At 42.2% G+C, this 21,989-nt stretch overlaps 2 protein-coding genes across 6 annotated transcripts in view; one reads left to right on the forward strand and one right to left on the reverse strand.

Moving 5' to 3' along the window:
* NPHP1 (nephrocystin 1) overlaps window positions 1-21,989 on the reverse strand; it is a 179,074-nt gene that overhangs the window by 39,542 nt on the left and 117,543 nt on the right. The gene's annotated exons all lie outside the window — the stretch shown is intronic.
* The window catches only part of PSME4 (proteasome activator subunit 4), a 60,494-nt gene that overhangs the window by 5,163 nt on the left and 33,342 nt on the right, over window positions 1-21,989 (forward strand). For 2 of the 3 annotated variants that reach the window (XM_061461700.1, XM_061461701.1), the window contains exons 2-15: window positions 2,633-2,773; window positions 3,412-3,528; window positions 5,496-5,555; window positions 9,002-9,046; window positions 10,330-10,479; window positions 11,971-12,034; window positions 14,706-14,780; window positions 15,297-15,419; window positions 15,819-15,911; window positions 16,811-17,076; window positions 19,128-19,314; window positions 19,971-20,060; window positions 21,527-21,591; window positions 21,684-21,834. In XM_061461700.1, coding sequence (XP_061317684.1) covers window positions 2,633-2,773; window positions 3,412-3,528; window positions 5,496-5,555; window positions 9,002-9,046; window positions 10,330-10,479; window positions 11,971-12,034; window positions 14,706-14,780; window positions 15,297-15,419; window positions 15,819-15,911; window positions 16,811-17,076; window positions 19,128-19,314; window positions 19,971-20,060; window positions 21,527-21,591; window positions 21,684-21,834 — 1,627 coding nt within the window. The remainder of the gene's footprint in view (window positions 1-2,632; window positions 2,774-3,411; window positions 3,529-5,495; window positions 5,556-9,001; window positions 9,047-10,329; window positions 10,480-11,970; window positions 12,035-14,705; window positions 14,781-15,296; window positions 15,420-15,818; window positions 15,912-16,810; window positions 17,077-19,127; window positions 19,315-19,970; window positions 20,061-21,526; window positions 21,592-21,683; window positions 21,835-21,989) is intronic. The other variant, XM_061461702.1, reaches the window with a different exon arrangement.

A 21,989-nucleotide genomic window follows, 5' to 3' on the forward strand; every position in this document is an offset into this window, starting at 1 on the left:
TGTAACTGGTGTTTTAATTCCCAGATGTGTGCTGGCATGAAAAGTGCAAACAGTCTTGTAGGCAAACTCTTTTCAGGTTTGTCACTGCATCAAACACCATCTTTTACTGAACAGTAAGAGAAGGCTGAGGGAAATGACTCTGTGGGAGCAATAGATCTGTATGGCTGGTCATTTCTTATGGGCGTACAGAATGCCTCTTATTTGCCTGTGTTTTCAAAGCATGTGCTTTTCCTTTGGGAGTCTGGGAATAGCTCTCATGTCTGCTTATGGAAATTCTTGTGTTGTCCTGGTTTAGCTTGAAAAAACTGTTACACCGGGTTCCTCACATATAGCCTATGAGCAGTGAATGCTTTTAGGAGGCAAAATACTGCAGTTAAAAGATGTATGATTGTTATATGCTTCTGTTAACCCTCACAAAATCAAATACCAGCCCTTCCCCCACCCCAGGGATTCTTTTTCATGTCCTTTTTATGTATGTGAAAAGTGTAGGTGTTCAGCTGTTGGTGTACTTCTGTAGGTAGGTAATCCAGATCGTTTCACTTCCTGTATTTAGTTTCCTTCCTTCTGTATTTCAAGTAAGTAAAATATGTTGAAATGAGCATTAGTGAAAATACTGCCCATCAAACAGAGAAATCCCCCCTTGAAATCAGTGGGGAGAGGGAACTGGAAAGAGGTGCTGTAGGGGTGGTTTTCTCTTTTTTTCTGTGAAAAGTGGTGGTTTCTGGTTTGCCAGAGCCTTGCTGCTCTTCCATGGTGTCTTCAAAGGCAACTGCAGGAGGAAGGCTGGGAAAAATCTTGCAAGGAAAGAACAAGAGGTGCTGGTGTATGTGTGTTTAAGCAGACCATCTCCTTTTGGTCAGATCTAGCTGTGGGTGATCCTAGAAGTTCAGAGATAGTTTGGCTTTAAATTGAGGAACAGCTAAGTAGAATAAAGTACTCGAGCAGTACCTAAATCCCATGTATCTTGTGTCACTGTGTGAAGTGAGTTCCATGTAAGCGTATTGTATTAAGTGATCTGATTTTTAGTTCTCAGGTAGTCAGGTCTCCCACTGGCAGTGACCACCCCACCCCATGAGTCCTGTGCCCAGCTCTGGGGCAACAGCACAAGAGGGACATGGAGCTGTTGGAGCGAGTCCAGAGGAGGCCGCGGAGCTGCTGCAAGGGCTGGAGCAGCTCTGCTCTGGAGCCAGGCTGAGAGAGCTGGGCTGGGGCAGCCTGGAGAAGAGAAGGCTCCTGAAGGGGAGACCTGAGAGCAGCTCCAGTGCCTGAAGGGGCTGCAGGAAACCTGGAGAGGGGCCTGGGACAAGGGATGGAGGGACAGGCCAAGGGGAATGGCTTGAACCTGCCAGAGGGGAGACTGAGATGAGCTCTTAGGCAGAAGCTCTTCCCTGTGAGGGTGCTGAGGCGCTGGCACAGGGTGCCCAGAGAAGCTGTGGCTGCCCCATCCCTGGCAGTGCTCAAGGCCAGGTTGGACACAGGGGCTTGGAGCAAGCTGCTCTAGTGGAAGGGGTCCCTGCCCATGTCAGGGGTTGGAGCTGTTGGAGCTTCAAGGTCCCTTCCAACACAAACCAGTTTGGGACTCTTATGATTTTTGAGGAGTCCTTCAGAGCTGTGTGCTGCCCTGTGTGTCACATCAACAGCATGAGATTTGACATTCTTCATGATACCAGAGTGAGCCTTGATGCACCAGGAGTGTGTGTTTGGCTACAAATCAGTCCAAGCTCTACGAAATCAAAACAGTGAACAGGCTTCTCTAAAAGTTGTTTCATAGGGGTTTGTATCTTACATGCTTTGTCCAACTGCTGCTTGGAGGAGAGAGTATTAGTAAGGTTTCTTATGAATTGCTAGGAGTAGTTGGAATAGTAATAAAAAGGAGTGTGCTTCCTTGGTGAGTGGTGATTTCTAGTGTGTGGCACGTGAAATGCTGCACTAGAACCTTTGATAGGTTTTGTGCTGCAGAATGTATTTTAAGACTTCAACTGTATTTCTTTTTTCAAGCTGACATTAGCAAGCACTTCTTCCAGAGTTAGTCCAAATGGATCTACACCCTCTTAAGATAGTAAATACCAGTGACAGCAGTGGGAGACACCACCAGCAAAGCTCAGTGTCTAAATCGGTTTTTCACCCTTACTGGAAGTGCTCAGATTTGGACTTGATTATTATTAGCTTCTGGATCGTGTCCCATCTCATTCTGAAAGTGCCCCTGCCAACAAGGATTGGGTAAAATAAGGCTGCTTGTGAGAGCTGTTGTGTGGTTGATTTTTTTTTTTTTATTAAGAGAAATAAATACATGGGGATTTGGAAATACTAAATCTAATGGCTGGTAGACTTTGAGCTGAGGTGAAAGACTGTGATCTTTGTTTTTGTGGTATCTGGTGTGAGCATGGAGTTATGGTATGAGTTGAATCTTAGAAGGCTGTAAGCTTTATTTGGTCATTGCTGTTCTTCCTGTGGTTAGTTTCAGTTGTTCATCTCGCTTTGCGTAAGCTTTCAGCCTCTTATTTGTTGGGCTTGTGAACCAGGTTTTAGTTTTGTGTCATTAAACACCAAGTCACACGGAGTCTGGCTCAGGTCTGGGATATAATGGAAATGTATGAATATATTGCTGACTCACTGGCTGTTTTGGTTGCAGGTACATCCGATTGTATGGGAGAAAGTTTAGCAGAGAAGACCATGTGCTTTTCATCAAACTGTTGTATGAGTTGGTAACAATCCCAAGGCTGGAGATCAGCATGATGCAGGGATTTGCACGCCTCTTGATAAACCTGCTCAAGTGAGTACAGATTTCTGCTGACTATGGAAAGTAGTTGGTTACTTGAGTTGCTCAATACACTGTAATCATGGAGTCCTAGAATGGTTTAGGTTGGAAGGGACCTTAAAGCTCATCCAGTTCCAGCCCCCTGCCACAGGCAGGGACACCTTCCACTAAAGCAGGTTACTCCAAGCCCCATCCAACCTGGTCTTAATGTAATAGTATGTCCTATTACACGTTACTTCACGTGGTCATCCCCTGTACAGATGATGTTGGTAAAAGGAGTTCTCATTATGCAGACACCTTTCCCTCTTCAAAGCTTTAGGAGTAGAATTGAAAGAATGTCAGTTTTTTTCCCCCTGTTAGAGAGCCAAGTGTTCAGGTTGAATCTCAAGTAGGGAGAACATAAAGACGTGTCTCACAACATGAGAATGTTTGTTTCACTTAGAGTTATCCTGAAGGTAACAGCTCCTGTGGTTGCAGAAATACTGCAAGTGGCCAGCTGCTTTCTGGCCTGACCTTGCTGAAGCTTGTGCCAAGCACTGAAGCTAAGCATGGTTAGCATGGTTCAGAGCAGTGACCTGGGACATTGTGATGCACAGTGTGTCCACGTGAATGTTTAAACCTAAAGTGCGTGTTGTTGTTTTGTTTTCTATTAGGAAAAAAGAGCTGCTTTCCAGGGATGATTTGGAATTGCCATGGAGACCACTTTATGAAATGTTAGAAAGGATATTATACTCCAAAACAGAAAACCTTGGATTGAATTGGTTTCCCAAGTAAGCTTGCATTTTAAACCATTTGATAAGCTATAAGTACCTGTAATGCTTTCAAGTACTTTGTAATTTGCTTTTAATAGTTGGAATTTGATGCACAGTAAATATTTTGATTCTATCTTCATGAAGTATATTTCAGTAATATTGTGCAAGACTGAACTAAATCATGTCTATCCTTCTGCCAGTGATCTGTTTGTGATGATGTTTCTCTCTTTGTTAATGTGATTGAGTTCATTTCTAAATATGGGGTCTTCATCAACATATTTAGGATGATATCTCCCAGTCTAACAGATTTGATGTTGATTTTTTTTCTTTATGTTATTGTGGTTTAACCCCAGTTGCAGCTGAGCCCCACACAGCTGCTCCCTCACTGCCTCCTGAAGAGATGGGGAGAGAATCAGAAGGGTAAAAGTGAGAAAGCTCATGGGTTGAGATAAAGACAATTGAAGAGGGAAAGCAAAAGCCACACACAAGCAAAGCAAGGAATCCAGCATGCACCACTTCCCATGGTCAGGCAGGTATTCAGCCATCCCCAGGAAAGCGTCACGATGACTTGGGAAGACAAATGCCATCACTCTGAGTGTGCCCCACTTCTTTCTTACCCCATCTTTATATTCTGAGCATGACATCTTATGGTCTGGAACATCCCTTGGGTCAGTTGGGATCAGCTGTCCTGGCTGTGTCCTGTCTCAACTCCTTGTGCACTGCCAGCTCCTGTGGGGTGAGCAGAGAAGGCCTTAGCTCTGTGTAAGCACTGCTCAGTGATAACGAAAGCATCCCTGGGTTATCAAGCACTGCTTTCAGCAGGAATCCACAACGTGCCAGCTATTATGCAGAAAATTAACTCTATCCCAGCCAAAGCCAGCACAAATAGTCAAGTTAAAATTCTGCTCTTCTGGTTTGTAACAAAATAGGAGTTTTGGAAAAAGATAAATGGTACTGTTCTTAGAATATATGTGCTGTAATCATTGCTAGTACCTGGAATCTAGGTGTAAATCTGTGCACACAGAAAGGAAAGTACTTTTTACAGAAAATACATACGCAGATTTTCAAAGTGATGGTATGGACAAATCATTTTTTTCCCAGTTAAGACTGTTACAAATGTTTGACTGATATTAAAATGAAAACTTGTTTCTGTTCTTTCTTTGTGCTGCCAATCCCTCCCCATCTGTCAAACTCCACAGATTTCTCTAATAATTCCAATTAGAGAAGGTCCTGCTCTATACATTCCAGATTATAAAAGATATTACACGGAGAGCTCATGATGCTTGTTTGAATTGAAACTTGATGTAAAGAAATGAAGGTGAAAATACTTGCTTTAAAAATCATCCCTTTCTGCCCAGGGATGTTGAAGTACCACCACTGATCCCTTCTGCTGAGTGGAAGGTCCTCTTGCTGATCAGTGACACAAACAAAATACATGTTTTGTAGCCTTGTATCTTGTTACTAGAGCATTTCATGCTAATTTTCTCTGATGGCTACGTAGTTGGAAGAATTATTCTGCTCAATTGCACTATTTTGCTCACTGTAGGTACTACTTGTAAGTGAAAATCCAGAAGAGCAGAACCTTTTGTAGTTGGTTCCTTCTAGGCATGTGTCAGCACCTTGGGAAGCTGCTTACTTTGCTCTGTGGGGCTGTGGTCCAGTGCGTGATGCCGGTGTAGTGGGAAGGGGGCTTTTCCAGGAGGGGAAAGGAGGTTAATTTGGGAGGAAAGTATTGGTTGTGGTGGTCCATCTGCAACATGCAGCTTCTATTAACTGCATAGATAGCACACACTCTACCTGAATATGCAGTGCGATTTCTTCTCATACGGTGCTTATCCTTTTTAACATCAATTCTTAGGGATATCTTTTTGGTTCAAATCAAGTGAGACTTTTACAAGCTGATTGATTTGATTTAGAGCTGTTAAATTAACAACTGTTTTAATTTTCTCTTATTTTTGTGTTTTGTTTTTTGTTTTTACATTCAGTTCATATCGACCAGGCTTGTCTTCACCTAAAACATTTGTGCTTAATGTATTACATAGGTGGTAAGAAAGACTTTTTGTTCTGTTCAGCTCTGGCCGATGTGTCATCTTGTGCATGTTCTGTTCAATCATAACACTTGCCACACAAGTGTCATTTCCTGCATAAATAATTGTATTGGAAAACCGATGTTAACATGACACCACTGTGTATGAGAATGTCGCACTGTATGGCAACCTTTCTAATGGGGACCAAGATACAGCGTGTGTCAAGTGGCTGAATCAGTGGCTACATCTAACTAATTTAACCAGCATATCTATTCCAAGGGTCAAACGGAAGGGAAAATTGACATTTGAATAATCACTGGGTCTGAATGTGGCCAGAATGAGCTTTGCTGTAGGAGTGCATGTCACGGAGGCAGTGTACCTTACTATTAAAAACGATGCAATCATGGAAAGTGCTTTAGCAGTGAGGTAATAGGGTCTGGAAAATCCACCCGGCAACAGCCTTGTAGCTGTGGAGTGTGAAGCAGAGTTTGTCTATTGGCAGAGCTGACTGTGAATTTTTGCAGCAAAAACCCTATCAGGAGATTTGGTGGATATATAAATACAGAACACTGGTAGAAGTGGAGTGGAATTCCCTTTGGTTTGCTTTGTTTGGGGCCTTTTAGGAAGAAGTATTTAGCTGTACTAATCCAGTAAGACGTTGATATTTGGCTCGCAAGCTGCAGTTAGAAAGTCACTGAAATCATTAGTGAGGGTACAGCTGGTTGCTCTTTCATTGTCTTAATTTAAGCTCTTGTAATGGAGTGTCCACCACAGGGCTAGAATGTGTCCTGGAAACAGTGGTTTTACTGCTTTTCGATCATGGAGTAGTCAACAGTGTCAGTTTGTGTGTTGTTTTAACTGAAACATGATTCTCCTTGAAAATGAAGGTAAACCATGCATTTTCAAGTTAATATGGTCATATCCTACCCAAAAGACAAAAATAATCATGTAGTGCCAAAGTGATGACTGGTGACAGGGGTTAATAGTATTGTTGATGCTTTTTAATACATCCGTGTGGCAAGATGATAATAATGATCTAATAATACTTAAGGTAATAAGCAGGAACTAAAAGTCAATGGCATGAGACATTTTCCTCCTCAGTTACTAATAGGAGATACCTTCCCGTGTATGTAGCTTCATTATCTTCCTATTACAAAGGTTTTAATAACTTATCCAAGTGGTCAGCATTAAATACCTGAGCAGGAGTACAAACCACAGCAGGCTGATGCCGTCCCGTGTGGTTTATATATATCCTTGTTTGCTGTTGTGCTCTCTTGTTTCCTGGCTGGTTTAGTGTTGGATTTCAGACACAAGTTTGTGTGTGATAACTGTAGGTCTTTGGGAGCACTTCAGCAGTAACAGGTACACAGAAAGTCTAACCAAGAGTGGAGCAGGAGCCACTACTAAAAGGTTTGAGTGGGTTTAAAGTGATAATGAAACCAGTAACCAGCGGCCTCTTCCCAGCTATATTGTCCTGTCCCTTTCCGACTAGTAGTCATCAAATGGGAGCTGTACAAGATGTCTTCTGTACTTGGTCTGTAGTTCAGGTGTGTCTTGGATGGAAGTTTCCTTAATTACAAAATTGCTGCTGTTTGTTTCTTTCTAGCTTCCATTCTGAATTTGTGATCAGAAGACAGGCAAGGACATAGAATCATGGAATAGTTTGGGTTGGAAAGGACCTTAAAGCTCATCCAGTTCTAACCCCTGCCACGAGCAGGGACACCTTCCACTAGAGCAGCTTGCTCCATGCCCCATCCAGCCTGGCCTTGAACACTGCCAGGGATGGAATATCCCTTCCAATCTTTCTCCTTTGCTCTCTTCCACAAACACATGCTGGGATCTGACTGAAAACTTGTGAATTAGAAACATCTGTTGATATCTGGCATTGGTGTTCCTTAAAACTCCTCTGTCCTTCATGTCCTCCTTCATCACAGTTTCCTCTAGTGGTGTGTGATAGAACAGGGGTGGCTTCTTTGTTTGGCCACACAAGCATTTTTCATGTTCATCTTTAATGCTCTTAAGGAATGTGCTGGTTCATGCTCTGTTTATTTCCTCTTGGAACAGCCGTTACCTGTTTCCTAACTCTCAAGAACAGTATTCACTTTAACCCAGAATCTTGATGAGCTTCTTGCAGAGTCTGATCTCGTTTCTCTCTAATGAATGCTTGGCCATTCCCCTTCATATTTTAGAAGCTGTCAGTCAGCTCAGACTTTTCCTTCTGGGAGAGGCCATGGATTTACTTGGTCACTGTTGCATAGAGCATAAAGAACTTTTCATCTCCTGGAGCACTGCTTGAGCTGAAGTGGTGGTGTGAAGGCTGGGTGGGCTTGTGCTGGCTTGCATTGAGTGTCGAGGTATTGGAGGGAAGTGGTGGTTTATCCATTCTATAGCTCTCCTGGCTTGTGTGGGATCAGTTTGTTTTGTATAGGACTAGAGGGGGAGAGTGTGTGCATGCCCAGTACTGCTGTGTCTCAGAATGAATTGACCCAAGCTGATCTTTAGTAGAATTCTGAAGGTGATCCATCTGCATCATCTTTTTCTGATCACAGTAGCAGATCTCTATGGTAGTTTTTGATGATGAGCTGAAGGATGCATTTTTTCTATTAAAAGTACAGAAAGTGTGTCTAGAAGATGCAGCAAGTTCTTCTGCCAGAATCTTTCTTGTTCACTCAGGGAATGGTTTTTGGTAAAAGTGCAATCGAGTCTGGAGCTTGTCTTGTAATAAAGAGAAAATGTGAAGAATGTGACAATTTCCCACTTTTATGGTTCCACTGATGGATGTCTCTCCTTCTCTCCCTTTTATTCTTTGAGTGTGTTGTGAGGTTTAATCTGTTTTAAGTGGTTGATGGCATCCTGTGTCAGTGTGTGTTCAAATGATTTCTCAGACAAGTTTCCTTGCAATGGATGAAAACCCTTTTAAAACCAGCAGTTAGAGGGAAACTAATGAAATAACCAATGATTTACAGATAGTTCACTTCTCAGAACCACTGGACAAACTCCCAAACCAGATTGAAAAGGCAGATATGTGTTTGGAGTATAATAATAACAGCTTTCTGAAGTCTGTTGCCTTTATCTATCTTGCAAATATTTATTAAGTCCATAAACCCAGTTGTCCTGTTTGTGTTTTCAGCTTCCCTGAGGAGTTACCTTGCTCTGTTGGTTGTTCATGGATGAAATGCAGGATATTACTCATAATAAATGATAATAATTCTTCACTTATCACTTAACTGCATTAAATGCAAAAGCAGTGTATGAAAAGTAGGACTGGGAGTTTAACAGAGCAATTTGAGTCATTGTGATTAGGTCTGTGTAGAAGGCAGTTAGCTACTGCATGTTCACAGAGGACATCTAATTGCATCAACATTATCTTAATCTCTTGAGGGAGAAATCAGCAAATGGTTGTTTTTCTGCTGTCACTGAAATTAGGTAACACACCATCGCTGATGTTGTCTTTCTTGTTTCAGTTCTGTAGAAAGCGTTCTGAAAACACTGGTGAAGAGCTGCAGACCGTAAGTGTGTGTTGTCTGGGGGGGGTTTAAAGCCTGCATCCTTAATATTACATTAAGAGGGGGCAGAAAAGTAGAGTGGGTTTTAAAAACAAGTCATTCCCTGGCTGATGTCCCAGTTCATTTAAGGAGGTTTTGGTGAAGGGTAGGGACTTTTCGGGTTTACTGCATTATGGATGATCAATACCCAGGTTTTAGGTGGCTTAAAATGAAAATAGTGACAGGCACGCTCTCTGTTCCAATATCTAAACAAAGTGTAAGGTCGTTTGGTTTTGGTTCTGAACACCCTTGGTGGAAAATCTGTTAATAGTTAAGCCATATATCGCTAGATAAGGCCACCGCTGCCTTTGCCCTTCTGTGTGTTCACTGGGAGCGTGTGTGCCTGAGCCAGTGCTCTCTGCACTGACTTTGCTCACAGCTTAGGATACAGAAGAGATGAAGAGACTTATTCTCTTACTACTGGCTGTACAACCTTTTGTAGTTGTCATCTGCTTTCATGGGAGCAGTTGCTCCACGCACTGATGCTACTCTGTTGAACAGCCCAATAGGAGATGCTGTTCTAAACACACACTGCTAGTATGAGAAGCATAAGGATAAAACAACCTTAACACTTCTCCCAGATACGTGTGGTTTTGTAGCTAAATAAAACCCCTTATTTGCAGCATTGATTTTCTGGTAGCTGGTACGAATGTGAAAGTCACTGAAGCAGAGTGTTTAAAAAGGAAATGTGGTATTTGTTTCTTGAGAATTCTGACTTAAGGTTGGGACACTGATGATGGCGTTTCCAGTTGGTCCCATATCAACTGCAATAGTTATGTTGTATAAACAGTTGCATCTGGTGTGCATTTTAAATAGTGCAGTGCTTGGATATTTAGGGGTTTTTAAAATAAATTAAATAACCAGCATTCTTCTAATGCTCCTATAAATATTCCTCATGCCTTAAGTAATCCTTTTTTCCATACTGCATCAAATGTAAATAGTTGTTTGATATTTTTTTTTCTGACCAGCCTTCACATTGAAATGGTTTTGCATTCTGCAGAACCTTATCTGGTTCGACAAGGCCAGATCCTTCTTAGATTTGTGGTCTTGGATGATGCACGTGGTGTCCTTGCTCTTAACTCTGTGCTCTGCGAAGGTTGAGTGGGGTGAAGGACTGCCTGTCTATTGTCCCTGGACACACGATTTTCCTGGGAGCTAAGATTTATGACAGATCAGTGAATAGTTTTAGATATGCTTTAAGAAGACCCAGACTTTCAAGCCAAGCCAAGTGGTTTCCTTGCTTTCAGGTATTTTCCAGAAGATGCCACTGCAGAGATGCTGCATGAATGGAGGCCTTTAATGTGTCCTTTTGATGTTACCATGCAAAAGGCTATAACCTACTTTGAGCTATTCCTACCCACAACCCTTCCTCCTGCCCTTCACCAGAAGGGTTTCAAGTAAGTGCAATCGAGTGTGTGTTGCTGTAGTGTTCTGTTGCAAATGCAACTGATGATACTTTACAGGGTGGCTTGAAGTCAACCAGCAAAATGAATGGTGGCTTTTAAGAGCATTGTTGGAAGGAATTCAAGACATTCTGTCAGCATTCTTTTGTGAAAGTAACCTGGGGAAATTGTGTAGTGTCTGTTCTCAAAGGAGTTCTTCCTTCTCCAGGGTAAAGCACAGGGTACACAACAAAGCAAGCTAAATTGAATTAAGTGCACTTTTAATCCTGAAGGAATAGTCTCACAAGTAAAAAATAATTAACCATAGCAGAGCTTTAAGTCCTACCTTTTATTTAATTTGGGCCAGATTCCAATGAGTCCTTCATGTAGGATAAAATACAGCTCTTACTACAAATATGGAACTGGAGGTGGAGGTCTTCAGTCAAGATTTGGAAATGTGAGACAGAAGAGAAGCCTGGAGAAGAGAAGACTCAGGGGAGACCTTAAATCAGTCTACCAGTACCTAAATGGGGCCTACAGGAAACCTTGAGAGGGGCTTTTTACAAGGGTGTGTAATGACAGGACAAGGGGAATGGCCTTAACCTGCCAGAGGGGAGATATAGATTTGATATAAGGAAGAAGCTGTGGCTACGCCATCCCTGGCAGTGTTCAAGGCCAGGTTGGACACAGGGGCTTGGAGCAAGCTGCTCTAGTGGAAGGGGTCCCTGCCCGTGGCAGGGGTTGGAGCTGGAGGAGCTTTAAGGCGCTTCAATCCAAACCAGTCTGGGATTCTATGAGAGCGACAGGAAATGAGTTTCACAATTAAAGGAGAAACTTTAACAGGGCAGGGCAGGACAGTATCTGGGTCGTATTTAAGGCAGAGCTATTGAACTTCAAAGCGCAAGTTAGTGATGTTTAGTGCATATAGAGATTACTTAGGCTGTGAGGTTAACAGTACATTCGTGGCAGAGGGTTACTGAAAACTTCAAGAAAGGGGGTGAATATAGTTTATACCTGTAATTTGAGGGACTGGTATGGAGGGTTTGCATCATTGGCTTCAGGTGAATTCAGAATAGAAGCTCTTGACACTTGGGACCCTTGGTCAGTAAGGACAAATTTTAGATTTTAAGGTAGAGGGAAATGAAGTGTGATTTATTTTCATCTGGTTTACGTTTGTTGAGATGGCAAAATGTAGTGAAGTGGTGAAACTGATGTAGATAAGGAAACTGCTGGTGAAACACTTATGTGAAAGGAAGGGTTCAAACAAGGGAGGTAGAAGAAGCAAGCACTGAAACTCAGGATCAGATTTGCGGATAGAGGGGATGCTGTGGGAAACAAAGTGATATAAGCCTGTCAGTGCTGATCCCTGTTCATGTTGAATGAGTTGAGGGGCAGGTGATTTCTTGCAGTCACCTGGCTAAGTGAGGGATAAACCCAGTGAGGGAGCTGCTTTCACAACATTTAACTGTAATCAAAGTAACTTTCTTTGATTCTGTTCTCTTGTAGGCTCTGGTTTGATGAATTTATAGGCCTTTGGGTGTCAGTTCAGAACCTTCCCCAGTGGGAAGGGGTAAGTATTTACTTTCTACCTACCCTGGAAGAAATTCATTTACATGTTCCTGCCACTTGTTTGCAAGGCATTGAAGTCCAACAGTGATATAATGGATTGTTGTTTTCCTTCTGCTGTAACTAGCACACACAAGCAGAGACAGTAACTTCATCATTGTTAGCAAGCAATTACTGGCTGACTAAATGAGAGTGCACTTGTGCTTGGTGAACAGTGTTTAATGGTGGCTCGGGCAGCTTTTCTTTTCAGCCTTGGGAATGTGGGCATTTTCCAGAGTGCCTGTTAATGCTGCTGATGATGCAAGATGCTGTTGTGATTTCTGTTAAGTTAGAATTCTGTGAAGTCCCATCTTTTACATCTTAATGGATCTTTCATGATCCCTAATTTTGAGTAGCAATGCTTTGCCTTGACTGCAGTGAGTTATTGTCATCTTTGCTTTAGATACAGTAAAGAACCTGTATTCCTCTTGCTCAAAAATACCACCAGGCTATTTCTTTCAAGTAAAATGATTTACTATGTACTGGTCTGTCCTTTACTGTGTGTCTTATAGATGCAAACTTGGAAAAGAAAATTAAGTGTCATTCTTAGTTTAGGTGCTACTGTTACAGCTGACCTGTGCCTTGGCTTTACTACAGTGAAACTTGGCATAAAACCACATTTTTTCCCATACTCAACATGAACATAAGCTCATGGACCATCTGTTCCTCTTACTGGTCTCCTGCTGATGTACACTTCTTAGTGGCTTTGGAGACACCTGATTTCCAAAACCCCAGTGTCTTTGTGAGAAGGTTTGTGTGTAGGTCTTCCTGGTTTGAGTTTTGTTCCATTGCAAAGGAAGGCAGTCAGTCTTTGCTTCAACAGTTGACAAGTGTCCAGATTGGAACAGGATGATTGCCAAAGCTCTATTTGAGGTTGTCTGTAGACATTGCGTCTTTCTGCTGGCTCTCCAAAACCCCACAATTCCATCTACTCTTTCTGACAGGAAGATGACAGCCTGCACTTTAATACCATGGTTTGGTGTGTCTCTGTCAAATGGTCTAACAAATAATCATCAACACTCTTTCATAAGCTGTCTCTGATATTTTTTCCCTCTTCCACCATGTTCTGACAGTTTGCTCACAACATCTTTATTTTTTCCCCCAAAGCTTTCACTTCTTGTTTCCTTTACTGTCTGCTCTGCATCTTAAGGGCAGGCGTGTTCACTGCATCAGGCTTGGATGCAGAAAACGAGACATATGGGTTCTGACTGCAGTCCAATTTAAGCCTCTCTGTGCTGCAAGCTTTTTCTCAGCTCGCTTTGGCAGAGCTGGACTTGCTGTTTGAAGAGGAGCTATAGAATCAGTTGCCTTTGTGCATGGTAAGGGATTTTTTTCAGTGGGTATTTCCTGTATCAAAAAGGTAGATAATTTAAATGGAACACTAGTCTTCAGGCTGTGTCAGATGTGACTGTCCTGAATTGAATTTGTGGGTTTTCCAAAGCTATCATGTCCTTCAGACTGAGAGGTGAACTGTTCTTCTGTGAATATCTGCCTCTGAACAAGGCAGGATTGTTTAAGGCAGTTCCTTTTGGCTTTGCCATGGCTTCAAGGTACTGATAGAAGCATCAAGGCTCTAGGAGACCTCAGAGGTATTTCCCTATTTGGGCAAGCTCATAAAAGGAGTGTTGCTGGATTATGTGCTTCCTCACAATCAGGATATGGGAGTCAGACTTTATCTCCTTTTTGTTCAGTCCTGTTAACCCTTTCCTGAGGACATTTTTCAGCTTCCTTCTGGACTCGTGAAGCTGTCCTCTGGCAATGGAGTATCTAATTCTTCACAGTCACATACTGCTGTCCCCTCTGACAGCTAATGACTGTGACCTTTGCAAACCACAAATGTGCTTAAACCAAAGCTTACAGATGTGACAGCCATCAGCACAGGCAAGCATGCTTTAAGTAGGATGGATCCTGCAGAAGCAGTTTTGGCTGAATTTTCTTCACTGTCTAAATATAGATGCTGTTTTAGGCCAGTGTCCACACTGAGCTCACATGAGAGTGCTCTAGTAATGAGGAAGCACCATGACATGAATTGGCAATCATAGGTTCTTGCTGAGCTGCTCCAGCTCAGAGTTACCCTGGAAGGCTCAAAAGGGGGAAAGATGTTTCTTAGCAAAAGCTTAACTCTTTGACAGTGTATAGCTCAAACTTGTCTGTTGTTCATCTACTGTTCTTCAGTGTTGCTCTAGCAATAAATGGTTGAGAATTTAAATGGTAGTGAATGCATTCTGCCTTTCATGTTAATTCACAGAGCGTGGGGAAAGGGAGAGTGTGAGTGTACCTTGTAGAAGTACTATTAATAGGTCTTTACATTTAAAAAGATATGTATCTTTTGTGTATATATATATATATATTGAAGAGGAAGGGGTATATGTTCTGGCAGGCTGCCTCTGCCAGAGCTGAGATCACAATTACCTGTTTTGTAAGGGCTCAGATGTGTGATGAGTTGGACTCCTGAAGACGGGAATTCTGATGCATTGTGGAAGGTGGCATTGGTGGCTCCTGATGGAGTGAAATCTGCATTTACAAGCACTGTAGTGCCATGGGTAGCTTTTCTCTTGCACCTGCAAAGTAGATTGAGGGCTTTGTGCATCTTTTATCATGATTCTAATAAATATTTCTTTTATGGTTGTTTTCAGCATCTAGTAAATCTGTTTGCTCGCTTGGCCACTGACAACATTGGATACATAGACTGGGATCCGTATGTACCAAAGGTAATATTCCTCATTTTATGGAATTATCTTGTTTGCTTTAAGTCCCTGGTGTCCCTGCGCTGAGAAGCATTCATCTTCCCTATATGGATCTTACATTGCAGCGGGCCATTCTTTCAAATTAAGTACATTCATTTGAAGACCTAAGTTTAAGATGGGAAGATTTGAGCATCCTTTTGTACAAGGCAGCACTGGAAGTTGCTGCTGTTACCACCTGCCTCAAAACCAAACAGAAGCAACAGCATATCTTATAGTGCAAGTGCTATCTGATTGTGTAATATGTAGTTAGTGTGGAAATGGCTCTTAGTGGTATTCTTTGATAAACAGTCTGTGTGACCTTTTGAATCTTTCAGCTTTTTCTAAGATTTACAGCATTTATGTTGTTTAAACCCCCAAACCAACACCTTTTGATTAGAAAACTTAATTTATGCCAGTTCTGTGGCATAAATTCATAAAGTAAATCATTCAAAAAGTAATAAATCCATCAAGTAATTTATGCCAATGTGATTGTCTTTTCAGATTTTCACCAGAATTCTGAGGAGTTTAAATCTTCCAGTGGGAAGCAACCAAGTTGTTGTTCCAAGATTCCTGACAAATGCTTACGATGTAGGGCATGCAGTCATGTGGATCACAGCCATGATGGTTAGTAGCCTTTTCATGAAGGGAAACAAAACCTAATGCAGAGCTTTAAGCAAGTATGTGTTTAACGTGAGTGTTTGTCCTGTTTAGCTGATGGAAATGGCTGTGCCATTCTGGAAATGAATGTTATCCACATTCCAAGTGTGTATCCACAGCTGCCAGTAGCACTGGCAGCTGAAGGATTGAATCACTCTTTTAGGGGTGAATCTCATCTGATGTGATGGGGAGAAATTGCTCCTTAGTGCTGAGCTGAGGGTGGGGAAGGGAGGGGATTTGCTGCTGTGATTTGATGCTTTGCGGTATGACTGTGGTGAGAGTGCTCACTTGCACCTTGTACTTACTGTGTTAGCTGTTCATTTAACTTGTTTCATGTAATAAAATACTGTGGTTTATTTGTTACAGGGTGGACCGAGTAAACTAGTGCAAAAGCACCTGTCTGGCTTGTTCAATAGCATTGCCTCTTTCTACCATCCTTCAAATAACGGGCGCTGGCTGGTGAGTTCTTTGCATGTCAAGACAATAAATTTGGCTGTAATTTTGACAGTCAAACCTGTCACTTGAAACATGTTGATAGATGCATTATGTGCTCCAGCAGCCAGATTGTCTGTTGGTTGGATATATATTGAGACTTTTCATTTCCAAGACGTGATTGTACTGTCATTCAAATCATACTTTTGCTTGATGTCAGAACCACAGCAAATGCAGGTATTCTTCAAATGTCTAACCCAAATGCGGTTCAGAAGCCTAAATTAGACATCTAATTCATAGATAGCTGGGAAAAAGAAGCCAGCACATTAAAGGAGGGTGATACACAGCATCAGTGTGACTTGTGTGACATAGCTTTTGTATTACTGACCTGCTATCTCCAAGTTAGCAAATTCTAAACAAAGGAAAAAAGAGTTTCAATGCATATCCAGTTTGATGAAGTATAGCTCGCTGATGGTGCAGCTAGCAGAGTATTCTGCTAGTAAGAATCTCCCTTTGATAGCTGGTGGAAAGTACAGATTAAAATAGCAGGGCTGGCCAAAGCAGTGCCAAAGAATCTGGCTTGTTCTAGAATAGCTTACTTGTTTCCATGTGAGTATGCAGAGAATGCTCTCAGAGATGTCCCAAAACTATTGGTAGGTAATCTTAAATCTTAACTATAACCTTTGTATGTATTTTTCATGATCTTTTAAATCATAAGGCATGGTGCTGGCAGCATAATTCCTGATATTTTGGGAACTGAAGTTTAATGCCAAGCTGCAAACATTGTGTTTTAGAGCTCTTCAGATTTTCCTTTTACTCAGTCATGTCATTTCAAGATACTGGCTTTACTATTTCTGTTGTACATTTAGCAGCTCAGACTCTGCTACTGCCAAGTAACTGAACAGCATTTCTTGTGCATTTAACAGAACAAACTGATGAAGCTACTTCAGAGGTTACCCAGTGGTGTTGTGAGAAGGCTGCATCGTGAGCGTTACAAGAAGATGACGTGGTTAACTCCTGTGCCTGAGAGTCACAAACTTACTGACCAGGATGTTACAGACTTTGTAGAATGCATTATTCAACCTGTTCTCCTGGCTATGTTTAGTAAAACTGGAAGCCTGGAGGCTGCCCAAGCCCTGCAGAACCTTGCACTGATGCGTCCTGAATTAGTAATTCCACCTGTACTGGAGAAGTAAGTTCTGCAGAAACATTACAACTTCCCTGTTCCCTTCCCAATGGATAAATACACAAAGCAGTTGTATTAAATGATAAGCAATTTCTTTGCTGCAGTGAATGCTTGCAGTGAAAGGAACTGCTAATACACACCCCTGAGCAATTGCCTGAGTCAGGAAAGGGAGTGAGGGAGGACTTTGGTTTTAATTGTAATGTATTTGGTTTGGGTGTTTTGAAGCACCTGGCAAATGGAATAGTTCTGGGATCTGGTCATGGCTTGTGCAGTATGGGGCAGTCCTCGGGTGGTTTGCACTACTGGTAGCAGTGTGAGTGGATCAGTTAAAGAACCAACTGTGCCCCCTTTATTCATGAGCCACCTTGTACTTCCTCACTAGCTTTCAGCTGGGACAAATGATGTTTATGTAGTTTGTGTTTATGTAGTAATAAGGGTAAGTTTCATATTTCTGGTTTGTGTCAGGGTATGTTGCAGTTACAGATGTTTAAAATGACTGTCACTGCTTCTGTATTCATAAGCACATTGCTAAAGTACATGCCCATATGAAATACTTTGTACTATTACTAATGCCTTGGTGCCTGAAATTCCAAGAGAAGAATGTAACTCCTTCTCGCCCCAGGGGAAAGCTTTCTTCCTAGTCCCTATCCATGTTCTTCCTCCTATACAGTCCCTTGTACTTTAACACTGCTCTGCTCTTGTGGGACCTCACCTGGAGTGTTGTGTGCAGTTCTGGTGTCCTCAACATAAAAAGGACATGGAACTGTTGGAACAAGTCCAGAGGAGGCCACGAGGATGATCAGGGGCTGGAGCACCTCCCATATGAAGACAGGCTGAGAAAGTTGGAGCTGTTCAGCCTGGAGAAGAGAAGCTGTGTGGAGACCTCAGAGCAGCTTCCAGTATCTGAAGGGGGCTATAGGGATGGTGGGGAGGGACTCTTCATTAGGGACTGCAGTGACAGGACAAGGGGTAACGGGTTCAAACTTAAACAGGGGAAGTTTGGGTTGGATGTGGAAAGGAGGTTCTTTCCTGTTAGGGTGGTGAGGCACTGGAATGGGTTGCCCAGGGAGTTTGTGAATGCTCCATCCCTGGCAGTGTTCAGGGCCAGGTTGGATGAGGCCTTGGGTGATATGGTTTGGCGTGGGGTGTCCCTGCCCACGGCAGGGGGTTGGAACTGGATGATCTTAAGGTCCTTTCCAACCCTAACGATTCTATGATTCTATAACACCTTATATTGTAAAAACAGTGGAGAGATGAGTTTGTTTTGAAGAGTCCTTTCAGACTCGGCTGGTGGTGAAACCTTGCTGAACCTGCTTTTACATGGAAACATTTACAGCATAACAGTTCTAAGGAGGACAGCAGTGGATGCGTGTGTTGGGCATGACTGTTACTGTTTTGAGAGCAGACTGAACCTCTGCTCGAGTTCAAACTATCACGGGTATGTTTGCCTTGGCTGCAGCTCCCGGTTGGTTTTGTTGAATAGTTGTAGATCCTTTGGATGATATAGGGCAGGGGTAGCACTGTGACTCCTGTTTGGACTGCCGGTTGTAGGTAACAGTAGGAAGAGTTATGCCTTTTGCTAAAAAGTAGTGTAAAAAAAACCCTTAAAGGTTAAAAAACCACAGTACTTTAACAGGTTTTTATTAGAAAAGGCATGGACTTTAATGTAACATCAAGCAATATATCCCTTTAGACGTCATCGAAGCAGGTTTTCATGCTTGCCATGAGAACCTTACACTGAGCCTGAAGTTCAAACACTAAAATCATCATAGCTTTGAAGCCATGTGCTGTTACCAATTCCTATGCTGCAACTGCTAACAGATTCTTTAATCCTGAATTTGTTAATAGGACTGATCAAAGGAAAGGATCATCTTCTATTACAGCAATGTTGAGTCCACTGGAAAAAGATCAGAAAAAAATAAGGAACCATGGATGAGCTTTTATTTTTCTTCAGAAATTTTGTCCCTTTTCCATAGAAAATAACACTTGTGATGCACTTTTCTTTGAAGACTTTAAAACATTGCTGTTGCTAAAATAACTGCTCTTAAACTTCACAGGACGTACCCTGCGCTCGAGACGCTGACAGAACCTCATCAGCTCACAGCCACGTTGAGCTGTGTGATCGGGGTGGCTCGCAGCCTGGTGTCTGGGGGGAAGTGGTTTCCTGAAGGTCCAACACACCTTCTACCTCTACTGATGAGAGCATTGCCAGGGGTAGATCCAAATGACTTCAGCAAGTGTATGGTGAGTGTGTAAATCCCACCGTTTTATAGGGTAGTTAGCCAGTATTTCACTCTGAGAGCTGCTTTAGATTCATATCAATAAGTAACTCCTGTTTCCTAGCCTGATTTTGTTTCTGCACAGTCTTATTTCTAGTAAGTTAATATCACAAACCTCTAACTTCTAATAATGTTTTTGGCTTGCTGGACAATAGTGAATCTTTAACACCAGATTGTGATGAGCATTGTACTGCCTTTCTGGGCAGCACTGAAAACCAAGAGAAAACAGGTGTTCCAGAGGTACTAGCAAATATTCCTGATCTTTTAAGAGCAACAGGAAGACCTTCATTACTAGGTCTTCATCTTCAATGAGCTTTAAATATACTGTTCAAACAGTGTAAAATGATAGGGGTTTTATAACTCGAAAGTTCAGCACAAAGTATTACCTAGGAAATACTAATAATAATAACTTAGAAAATACTTGAGGGGGTTTTGCACAGTGCTGGAAGTTTTATACAAGAACTCAGAAAGAATTATTGAAGTTTTGGGGTGGAAGAATTAGGCTCTGGATATATATTTTTTAATGTAATGATTTACTTTAGCTCCCATACCTTAACTGCAAGAGCTTTTCAATGTGAATACAGTAGCACTTACTAAAGAGCTGTTTGCAACTCTCAACAGATTACATTCCAGTTCATTGCAACATTTTCTACTTTGGTGCCTTTAGTAGATTGTTCATCTGTATTGCAAGAAAGAGATGATCTGTCAGAGGTAAGTGCTGTGCAGTTATAGAACCAAAACTATAACCTAGTTTTTAATTGAATTTCTAGTAATGCAGTGATCTCTTCAGAACTGTAACGGGTTTGCTACTCTCTCCTGTATATGTAAAACTAAGTTACATGAAAATAAAATGCAACAAAACCCCAAACATGTAGATCATGTTTGCTTCAGGTCAGTATGGTAGAGTGGACATTGGCATGCATATTGGCCATGTATTGTTAGCACTGCTGCTTAGTCATAGGGTGTTGTAGAGATAGTGTTAAATTCAAACAGTTTAGTATCAATATGTAGCATAATTAAACTCTGAGCTTGCCCTGCTTTGAGTAGGAGGTTGGGCCACATGGTCTCCAGAGGTCCATTGCCATCTACATTTGAGTTAATAAAATAGCAGCTTTGATACCATTAAATTTTTGAAACTTCTTGTCACCATAAAACATTATGACAGAGAAGAGAGTGAAGCTGCATCCGGTATACTACAAATGAGGCAGCAGCAGAGTCCACTATGGTACTTGAAACGGCCCTGTTAGAATCATAGATTAGTTGGGTTGGAAAGGACCTTAAGATCATCCAGTTCCAACCCCCCTGCCATGGGCATGGACACCTCACACTAAACCATGGCACCCAAGGCTCTGTCCAACCTGGCCTTGAACACCACCAGGGATGGAGCATTCACAACCTCCCTGGGCAACCCATTCCAGTGCCTCACCACCCTCACAGGAAAGAATTTCCTCCTTAGATCCAATCTAAACTTCCTCTGTTTAATTTTGAACCTGTTACCCCTTGTCCTGTCACTACAGTCCCTAATGAAGAGTCCCTCCCCAGCATCCCTGTAGCCCCCTTCAGACACTGGAAGCTGCTCTGAGGGCTCCACACAGCTTCTCTTCTCCAGGCTGAACAGCCCCAACTTTCTCAGCCTAATTAACCAGCCTGTTAGATGCTTTGTCTTGTCCACTGCTAGGAGACTCCTCTGGTAGCTCAGAGAACAGATAATAGCTACAGATAACCCAGATTCTGAGCTCTCAGCCACTGCAAGAAGGTTCATTTCATTGCCCCAGAGCAGCAGCACTCAGAAATGAAGAGGAGTTTATATGCTGAATGCTCAGTGTAAATATGGCAGCAGAGCCAAGTCTGTCACCAGAGCTGGTGCTCCCTGACCTCCTGCTGGAAGGGCAGACCAGTAGGAAAGCCAAAGGTTGTATCCATGGAGGCAGACCCATCTCACCCCGAGAGGTCGCTTGGCTAGACATCAAGGCCTGGAAATTGGACAGGGCAGCAGAAAGAAAGTGTAGTTTTGTGTAGTGTACTTGAGACTATACAAACTTCAACTGGAAGTGCACTGTAGTCTGTCACAAAAATGGGAAGTGTTTTTGAAGTAGTTAATAGAAAGTTTATTTCCTATATTATGTTTTCGTAAGAAAAGCCAATCTTTTGTGCTGCTTTTGTGTTGGAAAATGCAGGTGGAAAGAGAACTGTGCTCTGCAACTGCTGAATTTGAGGACTTCGTACTGCAGTTTATGGATAGGTAAGAAGCTATGAGTAGGTGAAAGCTGGGTGTGAAGAACTTAAAGCTTTCAAGTTCTACTTACTGACATGGTACTTACTGTATTGGCGTAGATGTTTTGGACTTATAGAGAGCAGCACACTAGAACAAACCAGAGAGGAGACTGAAACTGAGAAAATGACTCACCTGGAGAGTCTGGTGGAATTGGGGCTCTCTTCTACTTTCAGTACAATCCTTACTCAGTGCTCAAAGGATATATTTAAGGTATGTACAACATGGGCATTCCATCTGACTTTGAGGCTTAATTCTTCCTTCCTTGTCCTGTTGTGACCTTTCATGTTTAACCAAGGAAGGGGCTGGAGGGGGCAGTTTAGGACTTCATGTCAATGTGTTTTATGATTATATGCACATCTGTACAA

The sequence above is a fragment of the Pezoporus flaviventris genome, unplaced genomic scaffold (assembly GCF_033815535.1).
Source record: "Pezoporus flaviventris isolate CSIRO_AGI_PZ_B2104156 unplaced genomic scaffold, CSIRO_AGI_Pfla_v1 ptg000031l, whole genome shotgun sequence".
Taxonomy (NCBI): Eukaryota; Metazoa; Chordata; class Aves; order Psittaciformes; family Psittacidae; genus Pezoporus; species Pezoporus flaviventris.